A 13,222-nucleotide genomic window follows, 5' to 3' on the forward strand; every position below is an offset into this window, starting at 1 on the left:
ACCAACTTGACAACTTGACAAAATGTTTTTAGAATTTACTTAGTAACCGTAGGGTATATTAAGAGGTGGATTTTCTGCAATCGAGGAGAACCACCTAAGCTATAATAGACTTAACGTCATGTTAGAAGTCGGCAATTAAAGTCAATATCTGAGGGTAATTCCACGTCGGGACGAGAGGCTAGCTCAACTGCCACCCGGTTCTCCATAGCTTTCGTCGGGGACTAGCTCTTGTCTGGGATCGGGACGCACACCATCGTATCTCAGTCTGCGGAGGTCAAGAATCCGGGGCGACTACCGGGGCCAAGTGGAACAAAGACGCTGTCTGCGGAGGCCAGGGCCAAGTGGACGACACGAGCTGTGACCGGCGTCGATGTCAGACGGGGAACTACCCATCCAGAATTATTTTGTTAAAGATAAGTTTAATTACATACTGTATTATTACTGAATCCAAAACAAAGTGTGTGAAACAGGAGAAATGATTGGAAATTAAACGTTACAATTTAACTTTAATTAACAAGCTCAATTTCCCTTTATTTTGTGTGTCCGTAGCAATAATAAAAAATAAAAAAAAGTCTCTCACGTGACACCGGCCCCCTCCTTAATAACGACTCCAAAGCCATCAAGAATGACCCCATAATTTATAGATTACCATTCTGCCGTTCTTTGGAGGGGCCGGGTGCGGCCTTTTCAGAAGTGTTTCTACACTAACCTTTTCATGCACTCCGGCTTAACATAAACAAGCATGCTAAGATTGTTTTGAAAAGAAGCATAATTTCGACTCATTTTCGCATAATCTAAAAATAAGAATACGGCCAGTCACCCCTCCCCCCCCCCTCCCCTCAATGCATCCGCCTTCACGCACCCCCTTCCCCTTGTCTTTCCCTTATTCGTCGTTACTGTCACTAATTTTTAGTGCCATTTCGTTGTCTTTCTTTCTCCCCGGCTCCTCTCTTCTTTTTCTTTCCTCTTTTTTGAACTCTCTCTCTTTTCTTTACTTTTTTGTTCTCTTTTCTTTTATCTTCTCCTTTTTCCCCCTTTTTTTTCCTTCTTTTTTTCTTTCTCTTTTTTCCTTCTCAAATTTTTTTGCTTCGCCAATAGGGGGGCCGCGCGGCCGTTTCGGCCCACCCCTGGATCCGCCACTGACTACAAATTTAAGGAACTAAGTTATTTTTCAGTTTCCCCCCTCCTGCGCGCGTCATTTTTTTCTGCGGCACAGATTGGGGCTTAAAAAAAAAAAAAGTTAACCATTAACACATTTTTTTTTTTTTTAATATATATTTTTTTTTTACATTTGACAAAAAGTGAGAGGAGGGGGGGGGGGGGGGGGTGGTTATCCTCCGATACCCACACATTAACAAAATTTGAGGGGGAGCGTACGTACGCGCCTGATGCTGGATTCCGATCCCCCTTATTCGTCGTTACTAGCTGTCACTAATTAGTGCCATATTTCCTCGCCTTTCTCTCTTTCTCACTCGGTTTTTCTCTCCTTTTTCCTTTGTCTTTTTTTTTCTTTCTCTCTCGCTCTGTCTTTTCTCTTCTCCTTTTTTCCCTCTTCTTTTCTTCCTCTTTTGTTCCCTATATTTGGCGCCCCCATCCGCCCCCAAGGATCGATCCGCCACTGCTTTTCCATGTTAGCTATACACTAGCGCTAACGTATTATTATTAACGTGCACTGAGCTTTGCGATCTCTGATTGATTGGAGCTGAAAATTTGTAGGCGTGTGTGGAAACTAAGGACACTGGCTTTCCGGCATCTGATATCGTCGTTTTGGAGCTGTTTTATTGGTAATATTGATGATGATTTGTTTCAAATTATCCTATTTCATACGCAGTGATGATTTCTTTAGTTTCTGTGATTATAAACAACGTGTTGTCTGTAAAAGTAAAATACGCTGGCTTTGACTTCTCTGTCTCCGTGTACACGGAGAGCTAGTGGCTGGCAGCGCAGGAGTGGGCCCGTGGCCGTGCATCCCGTTGCGTTGCGCAGGAGCCGTCTGTTGGGCGTTCATGGTAAACAAGCGCCGCACCCAGATTCAATTTCATTGGAAAACTACTAACAAAACAGTTTTTTGTGGAAACTGGCCTGCAAAATCATATTTCCCCGTAGGTGCAATATTATTCCTTTTATAGCTTCATTTCCCCCTTTGCATTGTTGCTAAGCTGAGTGAGTGAGGTATGTTTCTAAATTCCATCTGCAATGCAATGCCAATGGGCTATGCATATTGTTGGACATTGCACCTGTATCGTTCTACATGTTGTAGGTCAGCAGTGTTCATACAGTGTTCGTGTGATCACAGCTAAATTTAGAAACATAAATTTTATTTTGGTAACAACTCTGGATCTAGTCATGCTTTTGAACAACTCTAGACAAGATGTAGAATTGAGAAACTAGAGAACTTGTTGTAGAAAACCTAGCCCTAAACTAAAGTCGATAGTTGTTTTTCTTTGCGGGGGGGGGGGGGGGGGGCACACATATCTTAGTTGTGTATTAAGACGAGCAACACTGTCTCGTTGGTAAAATTTGCCTTGATTTTGCAGATATTTGTGCCTACTTTTACCGATTGGGCCAACCATCTTCAGGTCAATACGCATTAGCATTGACTAGATCTACTACTATGCTTTGCTGGAGTGGGGGGGGGGGGGGGGGGGGGGGGGGGGGAGGGGTAGGGAATCTGTTTGTACTCAGTTATTTTTTAAGTGTGGCAGTTTACCTCAGCTGTTCAATGTGACTCTCTTAAAGTTGTGAACATTGTTATTAAAGATGAACATTTACTTCCTTGTTAGGTCAGACAAGTATTCAGCTACCTACACGTACACTGTACATGTACTATGTAGTATGTAGTGTACAGGTACATGTATTTACCTCACCTGGGTTGAGTGTAGCAAATATAGATTGATGTCATGTCAAAGGAAGTTCTTGATGTGGCATGGACTCTAACGTGTACCGTATGATCCACAGTCCAGTGACATCTAGACCACTACAGGCACAACACCCAAATTATTATAAATCTAAAAAAAGATAAGTACACATGCAGTTATATAGTTCAGAGTACCGGTAGGTGTTTCTGAAATACCACTTTGTAGTGAATCAAATATTGACATAAATGTCCGCACTACAATCTTATAAGACTTTTGTCATCGAAGTTCAAGGAATAGAATAAGAAACGTACGCACACTAGATTACTGCGTACGTATAGTTTGCTGAGTGCTGACGTACATTGTAGCGATGAATCACAAGACAGCGTCACAGGGGTTAAAGGTTTGTTTAGGCATGCAGTTCTTAATAAAGTGGGAATAAATAATTTCAGATGGTATCCAAAAGATAAGAAAAGGTGTGGGCTATTAACCGAGAAGACTACTGCCAATACACACATTACATAAATGACAGCACCACATTGGCATTTTGTTTTTAATGTCCTTTGCTAACTGTGATCAATTGCAGTGCTTTGTGCAGTAAACTGAAGGTGTGATTCTATTTTATATATACATGAACATGTAAATGTACCAGACTGCACATGGTGTGTAGTTTTACTAGTACTTACAGTGTATTTCTTTGCTTGTAATTTCTCAAATACCAATTACCTCGAGTTCAACATCACTAAAAAGGAAGCCACACTTGAGTCAATTTGGAAGCTTTGATTTTGAATCACCAGTGTGTTTTTCTTCTTCTGCTTCATCCTTCAGATTGTACCCACTTCTAATCTGATATCATCATGAGTTATCCAGGCTACCCCCCAGCAGGTGCACCCGGCTACCCTCCTGCAGGTCAACCTGGTTACCCCCTGCTCCTGGCACCTACCCGGTAAGTGCTCGCTCTAAATCTGGGACCAGTATTCTGATTAGGATTCTGTTCCTATATTTTACGTAGTAAAGTATAAAACGCTTCTAATATCTGAATCAAGATGTGAAGAGGTGCAAGTCCTTTGTTGCGCGCAGTTGTCATTCATTTTACATCTAAAGAAACCACCTTTTCTTTTAAACGACTGTATCTGAACAAGCCTTTAAAGTCTTTCATGAATCTAAACTATGCAGAGGTGGTGAAGATGTTTTATTTTACTTGAAAGCTATTAAAGCTGATAGCAAGGCTCCACACTAGACTTCCTTAAGCTTCATTCAGGTACAAACCTTCCAAAATAATTTGTGTACAGCTAGAAAAGCTGTATAAATCCAACCTCACACATTTTTACCTGGTAAACTGCCATTTTTTTTAAATACAAAATTAGCGTACAAGTAAGTATGAGAGGCTTCTTATTTCTGTATCTTATAACACGTCGCTCAGTGAATATGCGTAGGATCATTGTTGCTCATCATCTCATCAGGAATTCATAATCAAGTAAAACTGCTTTAGCAAAAGACAAAAGTGGTCCTAAACTGTACTTGGGACTTCCCATTTACAGAACTATGTCTATGGCTCTACCTCTACCACTAATGTACCACTGAGTCACAGTGACTCTCAAATTTCTTTGTAAACTGTAGATTGCCTTTTACCATTTCATTTTTGCAATTAAGATTTATTATCACACTTTACATGATAAACATGTTCTTCTCATTTACCAGTATAGGGTACTTCAGAATAAAGACATTTTATTTCCACCTTGAAAATTCACATTTTTTCTTAATTTCATTTTATGTACAGGTACTTTCTTTGTTCAATGTTATGGAAATTAGACTTTTATTCTCTGGGACAAATATTATTCTTTTTAATGAAAAATAACACACTGACTTTATACTCGCCTTGCAGCCAGCAGGAGGGGCTCCAGGTTACCCTCCTGCAGGGGTCCCAGGTTACCCCCCTGCAGCCGCCGGCTACCCAACAGGTGCAGCTCCACCCCCAGCTGGAGGGCAACCCTATGGAGCAGCTCCAGGATACCCTCCTGCAGGGGGAGCTGGTTACCCCCTGGTGAGTCAAATGGGTTCTTTATTTCTTTCAGTAATGTAATATAAAAACAAAAAATACCAATAAAGTATAAAAGGCAAGTCCAAGGTGTATATAGTTTGGTTTTCATACCATACATGACATCATGGATTAAAAACATTGATATATCCTAAAATTGTTGTTTTGCATATTTGGTCTGATCCCAGCTATAAGTATAAATATACAGTCAAATCTGTCTAAGTGCCACCTCTCTATAAAAGCCACATAGAATAATACGTACGTACATTGTGTATATGTTTGTATAAGACGTGTACCGCACATGTGCCGCTTACGCCGGAAGTACATGTTAGTCCCAGAAAGGGCTCAAAATTACGTCTAAGAGGCTACATACCGGCATTTTGGTCGTAGTGGCGATAGCTAAAATTCTTGCTGTCGTTGGAAAACGTAGTGACTAGCATGTACATATATCATAAATGTAGCAATGTATTTAGGCAGTTTTTTTTCAATTAGTAAAAGAAAAAAATTGCTGCTTTCTATTGTAGCTAGTTAGAAGGCACTACAATATTTTCACATCATGAGTTAGACGAACCATGCTCTGCAGTAGAATAACCTTTTCAAGAAATATTCACTTGTCATGAGTAATTACTTAGCTTAAAGGTACTATGTCCCATTTGCAGGCCAAAAAAATGAAAAAGTTAAATTCCAACTGCAGTTGAAAGATAATACTAATTTAGAACTTCCCTAAAAAAGGTGGGGCTTGAAAATGTCTTCAAGTGGGAAATTAATGACTATTAGTTGTCAAATCGACTTTAGGGCTATAGAGCCCAAAACTAATAGTCTTGATTTTCAGACAATTGTACCGAATGGTCATACGTTTTATGCTGCGCAAAGATTCAATCAATTTAATCTTGGCCATCACAAGAAGTGGGTTATTGATGTAGACAAATGCTCATGTACCCTTTACAACTCTTTTCATGTATGTTATTACCAAAGAAGAAAAAAAGCCAGTCAGTCACTCAATAGTGTCTGACAGTGAAGTCTAGCAAGTAAACAGGTTTCCTTGCATAATTTGAATATGAGGACACTGCTAACGTTTAAATTTCACAGATAGGACATACATGACATATTCATAATTCCTGCAAAGTTTTACAGAATTTGAGGTTGGCTGCAAAAGGGACATTAAAGGTACATAAAGTACCTTTAATAGGGATCACACATTAGGGATGATTTATCTCAATTTAAATGAGAGAACAGGTCAGTGAAAGTTTTAGAAAAATTTATTAAAAATCGATCAATCAAACACAAATTAGCAAGGCTGTGACGTATCTTGCTAGCTCCCTTCCCATTTGCCTTGTACTAAAAAGTTCAAAACTTAATATTTTCCCTGAAGAAATTGTCAATCGTACATTCACCATAGATAATCATTGCCAATATGTTTCTTTACAACCCCTACATGTACATGTGGAAAAAAATCTATTCTGTGTTCAGTAACTACCGGTAAGACTTTTAATGAAAGTTTATGAAATATTCTGTACAGAGCAAATTGGAGAGGAGCTCGCAAGATGTGTCACAGAGTTGCCAATTTGTGTTTGATTTACCGCAGCCTCAAAAATTCAGGACTTTCTTATTTTTAATCATATTTTCCTCAAACTGTCACTGATCTATTTCAATGATTTTTCTGCTTCTATCAAAATCAACTTAATATCAGGGTGGATTTCCCTGTTAAGTTTGTATTTATTTTAATGGCTTTTATTTTCTTGCATGCATGCATGTCCTTAAGAATATACAGTGTATGAGATTAAGTTCTCTGTAGATTGTTAGTCAGAATAGATCATATACTTTTAATTAGTAATTAAATGTAGTAGGCTCACAGCCAAATGGGGGAAGTACTTTGGACTAGAAATCATTAGGAGACACCTGTATTTTGCAAAAGTATTGTCATTAAGAAAATCACCATAACAATAGTTCTTAAAAAAGTATAAACATCAACAAATATATCATTGTCGGTTGTAATTACGGCAGTCTGAAAAATAAAGCAAATGCTAATTTGCTAATTTTACAATTCATAATATAATTGTTGAAGAAAGAAGGACAGAATGATAAAGAGGAAAAGATGAATAGTTCTAAACAGAACAAGATTTATTATAAATACATACATACAAACAAGTTTGAGAATATCTTTAATATAAAGTCTATTTTGTGCAGATTGAGTGATACTGAATCACCATGTTTAATACACACATGTACAAACCAGAATTTATGCAGGAACTGTGATGCAGTTTAAACATTAAAACCATAAAACATAATATACAGGATATATTGTTGAAGCCTGAAAGAGGAAGTGGATGGACTTGATGTTATTCTTAGAATGGGGATCAGGGGGATGTCAAACCCTACATGTACATTAGGGACTTTTAGATTTGCCGAACAACAGCATGGATTGCTACGATCGACGTCCTTTTAATGCACTGCCTTGAATGGACGTCAGATGTTGTACCAATGGTCTGTCTTGTCTTTTCAACAGGGAAGTGACCATAAAAGCAAGAGGGCTCCAGTGTATGTACCTGTTTATCTACTGTGTATGGGAACAATTACCATCTCCTAAATGATTATTAGAGTCACAAAAGCATTGAGCAAAATAAAAAGGGGGGGGGGGGTGTCAATATATATTTATGTGGTTAACAATTGAGAGCATTTTATGAAGCGTAAAAAAACAAATAACAATTTCCTGTTCAGTGCATGCCAAATTTTTTGTGAGAGTAGAATTTTGGTCATTTAAAAAAAAATCCCTAATGTATGTTGTACACAAAGAAAATTTATTTCAAATTGTACAAATTATAAATGTTTGTTTTTATGTACATGGATATCTGTAGATTTTTAAACTTGATTGATTGTACCAAATAATTTTCCTCTATATATGAAGATCTTTTTTGTACATGCATGTACATGTACCTTTCCTGATTTATCAACCCTAGGAGGTGTTTCACAAAGACTCATATCAAATTTAAGTTGGACTTAACTATGGCAGGCCATTCATGCCACTGTTTTCTCTCACCATTTACTGGCAAGTGGCATTGGTCTCTCAAGGGACGTACAAATCATGGTCACAAATCTACAGAATTTACATTTTTTATAATTCATTATTGAAGGAACAAGTATTATCTAAAGATCATAATGGGGACACCAACCAGTGGCATGAATGGCCTGCCATAGTTAGTTAAGTCCAACTTAAAGTCGATCTTAGCCTTTGTGAAACATCCCTCTGGTCTACTAGAGCTCTTATAAAAATATGAAATGAAAATTAGATTCTCGCAATATATACTGTATGCCTTCTTCCTTTCATTTTTGTTTTATTTCAGAGCCCAAGTTTTACCTTACAATGTAACTTCATTGTACACATGTATACATGTATTTGTGCTATATGTTATCTTCAAGTTCAAATAACACAAGCTACCCCCCCCCCTTCCAAAAAAAGGGGGAAAATAAAATAAAATCAGAGCTTAACCATTCTTGAAACTTATGTGCCTTATCCCACAGCGCCAGGTTATGGAGGTTATCCCTGTAAGTTGCTCACGTCTGAATTCCCATTTCAATCTCATTACTAACGCTAAATCATACTCATTACACTAATGTTTTTATGCCGTGACACATGCATACTAATACTGGAGATCATTTTCCACAAGACCTGCCTTACTTTGAATTGCTGTGTATATATATAGCAGTCTGGTATTGATTCTTGTGTCGGTTGACACCACTTAGATGAAAAGGTTGTAATTTCTTGAACCAAATTAATTTTTAACGGAGTGTTCAATGCATGTGCAGAGGGATGTGTGTTTTATGAAAAAGATTACATGTAACAAATGTTGTTTGAGTGGTTTTATTCCACTATTACTAAACAGTTACGACTGATTTTTACATGTACAGTGTTCAGTAAATTTAAGTTGGAGTACATGTACATGTACAATGTGAGTCAAAAAAAAGTTTACACTTAGAAAATTGCGAATTATTTTAAAAGTCATGTATGAACAGTAAATGATTATACATCTTATGAAAGAGTGTTTTATCGTGAATCATTTGGTATCATTTTTATGTGGTATGTGTTCACGCTTGAATGAACAGGAGGCATTGTTTGCGAGAGTGCAAAATCGATTTGCGCCAAAGTTGCCTGTGTGATGTTTGAATAAAACAATTGGGATTTGGGAATTAATTCGGTCTTTGGAGATCCAAATAATATCCCTAACAAAATTAATCATGCCACACATATCAAATACCAACGGACATGTGTGCGCGCGCGTGTGTGTGTGTGTGTGTGTGTGTGTGACTTTGTTTGTGCAAAAATCATATGCAATGCATTTCATTTGATACATTCAATTCATTCTCTCACTCCGCTAATCCCAACATAATACATGCTGAACAGCTGAAGGCATCACTTTGTCCCAAGTCATTTTTGCACTCTTGCAAACAATGCCTCCTGTTCATCCAAACGTGAACACATACTTCACAAAAATGATGCCAATGATACCAATAATAATAATAATAATTTACTGTTCATAGATGATTTTTAAAATAATGAGCAATTTTCTAGGTGTGTAAACTTTTTTTGGAATCACACGATAGTTAAAATTAAAGATTTTGGTCAAAACATGTTTATATGCAGGTACATTATGCTTCATTTCATTAACCTACATGTACATGTATATACTGTACAATATAACAGTACAGTGGCTCCTTTTAGTGATGTTTTTGCATTATCTTTTGATCCATAATGCTGGGAATTATATGAGCAGAAAGAGCAAAGATCACAGGAAGTGTCGAGTCTATTTCCAATGCAGTACATGCACATTGTGCCGTTCTCAAATAAGAGCAATTTAAATGTACTAATCGTTAAAGTCTTTAAATTGGCAATGCAGTGAAGTTATAACATCATAATTTTCTTGTACAAATTTGCAGTTTTTCAGTCACATTTTGAAACTTTCTTTCACACCGGTTCATTTGGGCAAAAAGAATAAGGAGTTAAGATTTGGAGTGGACTTTAAAATATTATTATTATTATTTAGTACACAATTTTTATTTTCAAACTATGAAAGGGTGGAAAACAAGACTTGTTATTGCCAATTTGAGGAGGAAACTGATCAATTTAGAAAAAAAAAGAAATTCTGAACTGCTTTACTGCACATGTACCGGTTAACAATACAACTATGTTTATTATACATGTATGTTCACCTACATGCGTAAGTTAATATGTTTACCGGTACATACATGAATATAATTATAATAATATTCCGCTTACATGTATATAGCGCTTGATACATGTCTCTATATGTCTCTATTAAAGCACTTTTATATGTTTATGTTCACTTACATGTATTTGTATCTATGTGTACCATATTTTATTGTTAATATGTTCACATACATGTACATGTACATGTATAACCATATGCACAACATTGTGAATCTTCATTGATAGTCTTTTTCATAACAATATATGTGTGTAAGTTAATATGTTCACATATAAACATACATACAACATTGTGAAATTTCATTAATAAAGTCTTTGTCATAACCATATATGGGTGTAAGTTAATTCACATATAACCATATTCACACCATTGTGAAACTTCCGATGCTCAAATGAACTTACATAATGAACAAACAAGTTTGAAAGCACAAACCCTCGTCAGTCACGCGTAACAGTGTCTTCAAGATGAGACTACAAATAGGCTCTGTACTTAGACACAGCCAGAAACTGACACATCTAGGCTCTGCTCAAATTAGAGTCTGTACTTGCAGACTAGGTACAAACTGTCATTTATCTCTTTTCCTCTCTTTATCAAATCTCTCTTCCCTCTCTCTCTCTCTCCCTCTCTCTCTTCCCTCTCTCTCTCTCTCTCTCTCTCTCTTCCCTTCTCTCTCTCTCTCTCTCTCTCTCTCTTCCTCTCTCTCTTCCTCTCTCTCTTCCCTCTCTCTCTCCCTCTCTCTCTTTCCCTCTCTCTCTCTCTTTCCCTTTCTCTCTTCCCTTTCCTTCCTTTCATTCCTTCTTTCCTTCTTTTTTTAATTCCTTTTCTGCCTTGCCGCTCCTCTTCTAACATTACATGTACAGTGTACCTTCGATAGCCACCTTTATAAGTCCACTTGATACATGTACATCTACATGATTAATTCCTGATACAATTAATTGAATCATAACATTTGATAGAATAATAACATACAGGTAAACTTTATTTTGACATTTGCACAAGGACCTACATGTAGGCCTAATACCTTGCATCTTAATCTGTCATGCTATTCTAGAGCACAATATAGTAACCGTTTTTGCTCACTTTCATCATTTTAGCTGCCCAGCCACCTGCACCAGGCTATGGTGCCCCACCCGGCGGAGCCCCGGGATACCCCCAGCTGGAGGTTACCCAGCAGCCGGGGGCTACCCAGGCCAACAGCCCCCAGCAGCGGGCTATCCAGGCCAACAGCCCCCACCAGCTGCGGGCTACCCAGGCCAACAGCCCCCACCAGCAGCAGGCTATCCCGGTCAACAGCCCCCACCAGCAGGATACGGCCAACCTCCTGCTGCCGGTGAGTACTATCACAAGGCATCCAGTATTATATACCTGTTTTGATTCATCTTTTTAATTTCAACTTTTTAAATTATGTCTGTATTGATTATAATCCAAAATTTTAGATTCTTTCCATTACATTGAATTTATTTCATTTGAATTTTATGGTTTATTTAATGCAATCAGACCATGCTTGTACAAATCATTCTATACATGAAAAGCTGTTATGTTATTATTGATGAATTTAGGGGGGGGGGGGGGGGAGGCACCACTGACTCATGCCAAATTTTAACTGTCAGATACCCGGTACTTTATAGGAAATAAACACTGGAATTGTGCTCCCCTCCCCATTACAGAACCCTTGACCTGCTTCTGGTACAACCGTGTATAAAACTATATCTATTTTATTTGTCGTTATTAAAAAGAAAAGGGATTTGATAATTCTACATGTAAAACCCTCAATTAAGATTCACCATCGTTCTTATCTATTAGTACATTATTAACCTTTCCTAATAATTTTTAGACAGTTCCTTTCAGAATACAATCACAAAATCATGATCCAAGGTAACCTTTAAAGCCACTGCACATTTGAAGACTGTTCTACAACTGAATTCTTGATAGAAATTATATGATTCTTCTTAATTTAGGTCTCAAAAGTCAGAGAATGTTATTTCACAGTTGCTAGATATATCTTATGCCCTTCAGTCAGAGACCAGTTTTACTCACAACCATAAAGCCTCCTTCAGATATGATGTGGCAAAATTGGAGCCAGTTTTAAGATGCTATGTACTGTAATATGCTTCACCTTTCTGTATCTATAACACAAAGCTCAGTGAGTATGCACGCAGTTTCTAATTAATATACATGCTTAAAAAACCCCACAGCATTTAAACAATTTGTTTGTTGGCGGTGGTATATTGGTCATTCTGCACAAACTTTAATTAATTATGCATGCATGCTCATTCCTCCATCCATAGGTTACCCACAGCAGCCTCCAGCAGCCGGCTACCCCGGTGCAGCACCGGCAGCATACGCAGCAGGGGGTGCACCAGGGTACCCTTCTCAACCAGCCGGTGCCCAACCTCCACCACCATCAGGTCAACAGCTCTATGGTGCCGCAGGCGCAACCGTTGTAGCAACAGGTGGGTCGATGGAACATTTTCTCCAGCGAAGTTGCTCAGCCATCAGTTTCCTCCCAGATGCATTTTACAATTGTCAAACCTTGATCAAACACAGCACATCTAGCTCTCGCCTTATCCCTAGACCTGACCTAAAACAGAAATTCAACCCTTACAATTCATTACTCATACCCCTACCAAGTTATGCAATTCATAAGTATGTGGAAAATTGATTTGTTGTGATATGTTTTTTTTAAATGTGACTTTTTTTTTTAAAAGCTAACATCTTAAAGGATTCAACCAGTCCACCTTTCATTCTTGAGTTACGAAAACAAAAAAACACATAATGTTTACAAGGGTATGAATGGTTAAGTTTAGATTGGAGCAAATTTGGGAAGATCGCTACAGTGATACTCTTTCATCAATATTCTAAGCTAATCGAAATCCTTACTCAACCCTGGAACAAGCAACTCCTGTACCGACCCTTTTGCAACTCTGACCCTACTTGTGTATCTGTGACAAAAGAATACTAGAGCAATTGTTGGCAGAGCAAATGCCGGTTCACTATATCAATCTATGCTGTCTAGACAGACACGATGAAGTCTGCCCCACATGATCATGCAGCAAAATCTTATTGAGAGGCAGTATGTTGGGAGAGGGGTTTGAGGATTGAGGGGG

General features: G+C 37.9%; 1 protein-coding gene across 3 annotated transcripts in view; it reads left to right on the forward strand.

The window, feature by feature from the left end:
* Window positions 1-1,618: 1,618 nt before the first annotated feature.
* LOC577698 (annexin A5) overlaps window positions 1,619-13,222 on the forward strand; it is a 30,877-nt gene continuing 19,273 nt past the window's right edge. Inside the window, exons 1-6 of one of the 3 annotated variants that reach the window (XM_030979096.1) lie at window positions 1,619-1,784; window positions 3,684-3,801; window positions 4,741-4,899; window positions 8,413-8,436; window positions 11,210-11,445; window positions 12,404-12,568. In XM_030979096.1, the coding sequence (XP_030834956.1) occupies window positions 3,713-3,801; window positions 4,741-4,899; window positions 8,413-8,436; window positions 11,210-11,445; window positions 12,404-12,568 (673 nt within the window). In that variant the 5' untranslated portion in view covers window positions 1,619-1,784; window positions 3,684-3,712. The remainder of the gene's footprint in view (window positions 1,785-3,683; window positions 3,802-4,740; window positions 4,900-8,412; window positions 8,437-11,209; window positions 11,446-12,403; window positions 12,569-13,222) is intronic. The other 2 variants (XM_030979095.1, XM_030979097.1) reach the window with 2 other exon arrangements.

Source organism: Strongylocentrotus purpuratus, unplaced genomic scaffold (assembly GCF_000002235.5).
Source record: "Strongylocentrotus purpuratus isolate Spur 01 unplaced genomic scaffold, Spur_5.0 spur5_scaffold_10, whole genome shotgun sequence".
In the NCBI taxonomy this organism is placed as follows: Eukaryota; Metazoa; Echinodermata; class Echinoidea; order Camarodonta; family Strongylocentrotidae; genus Strongylocentrotus; species Strongylocentrotus purpuratus.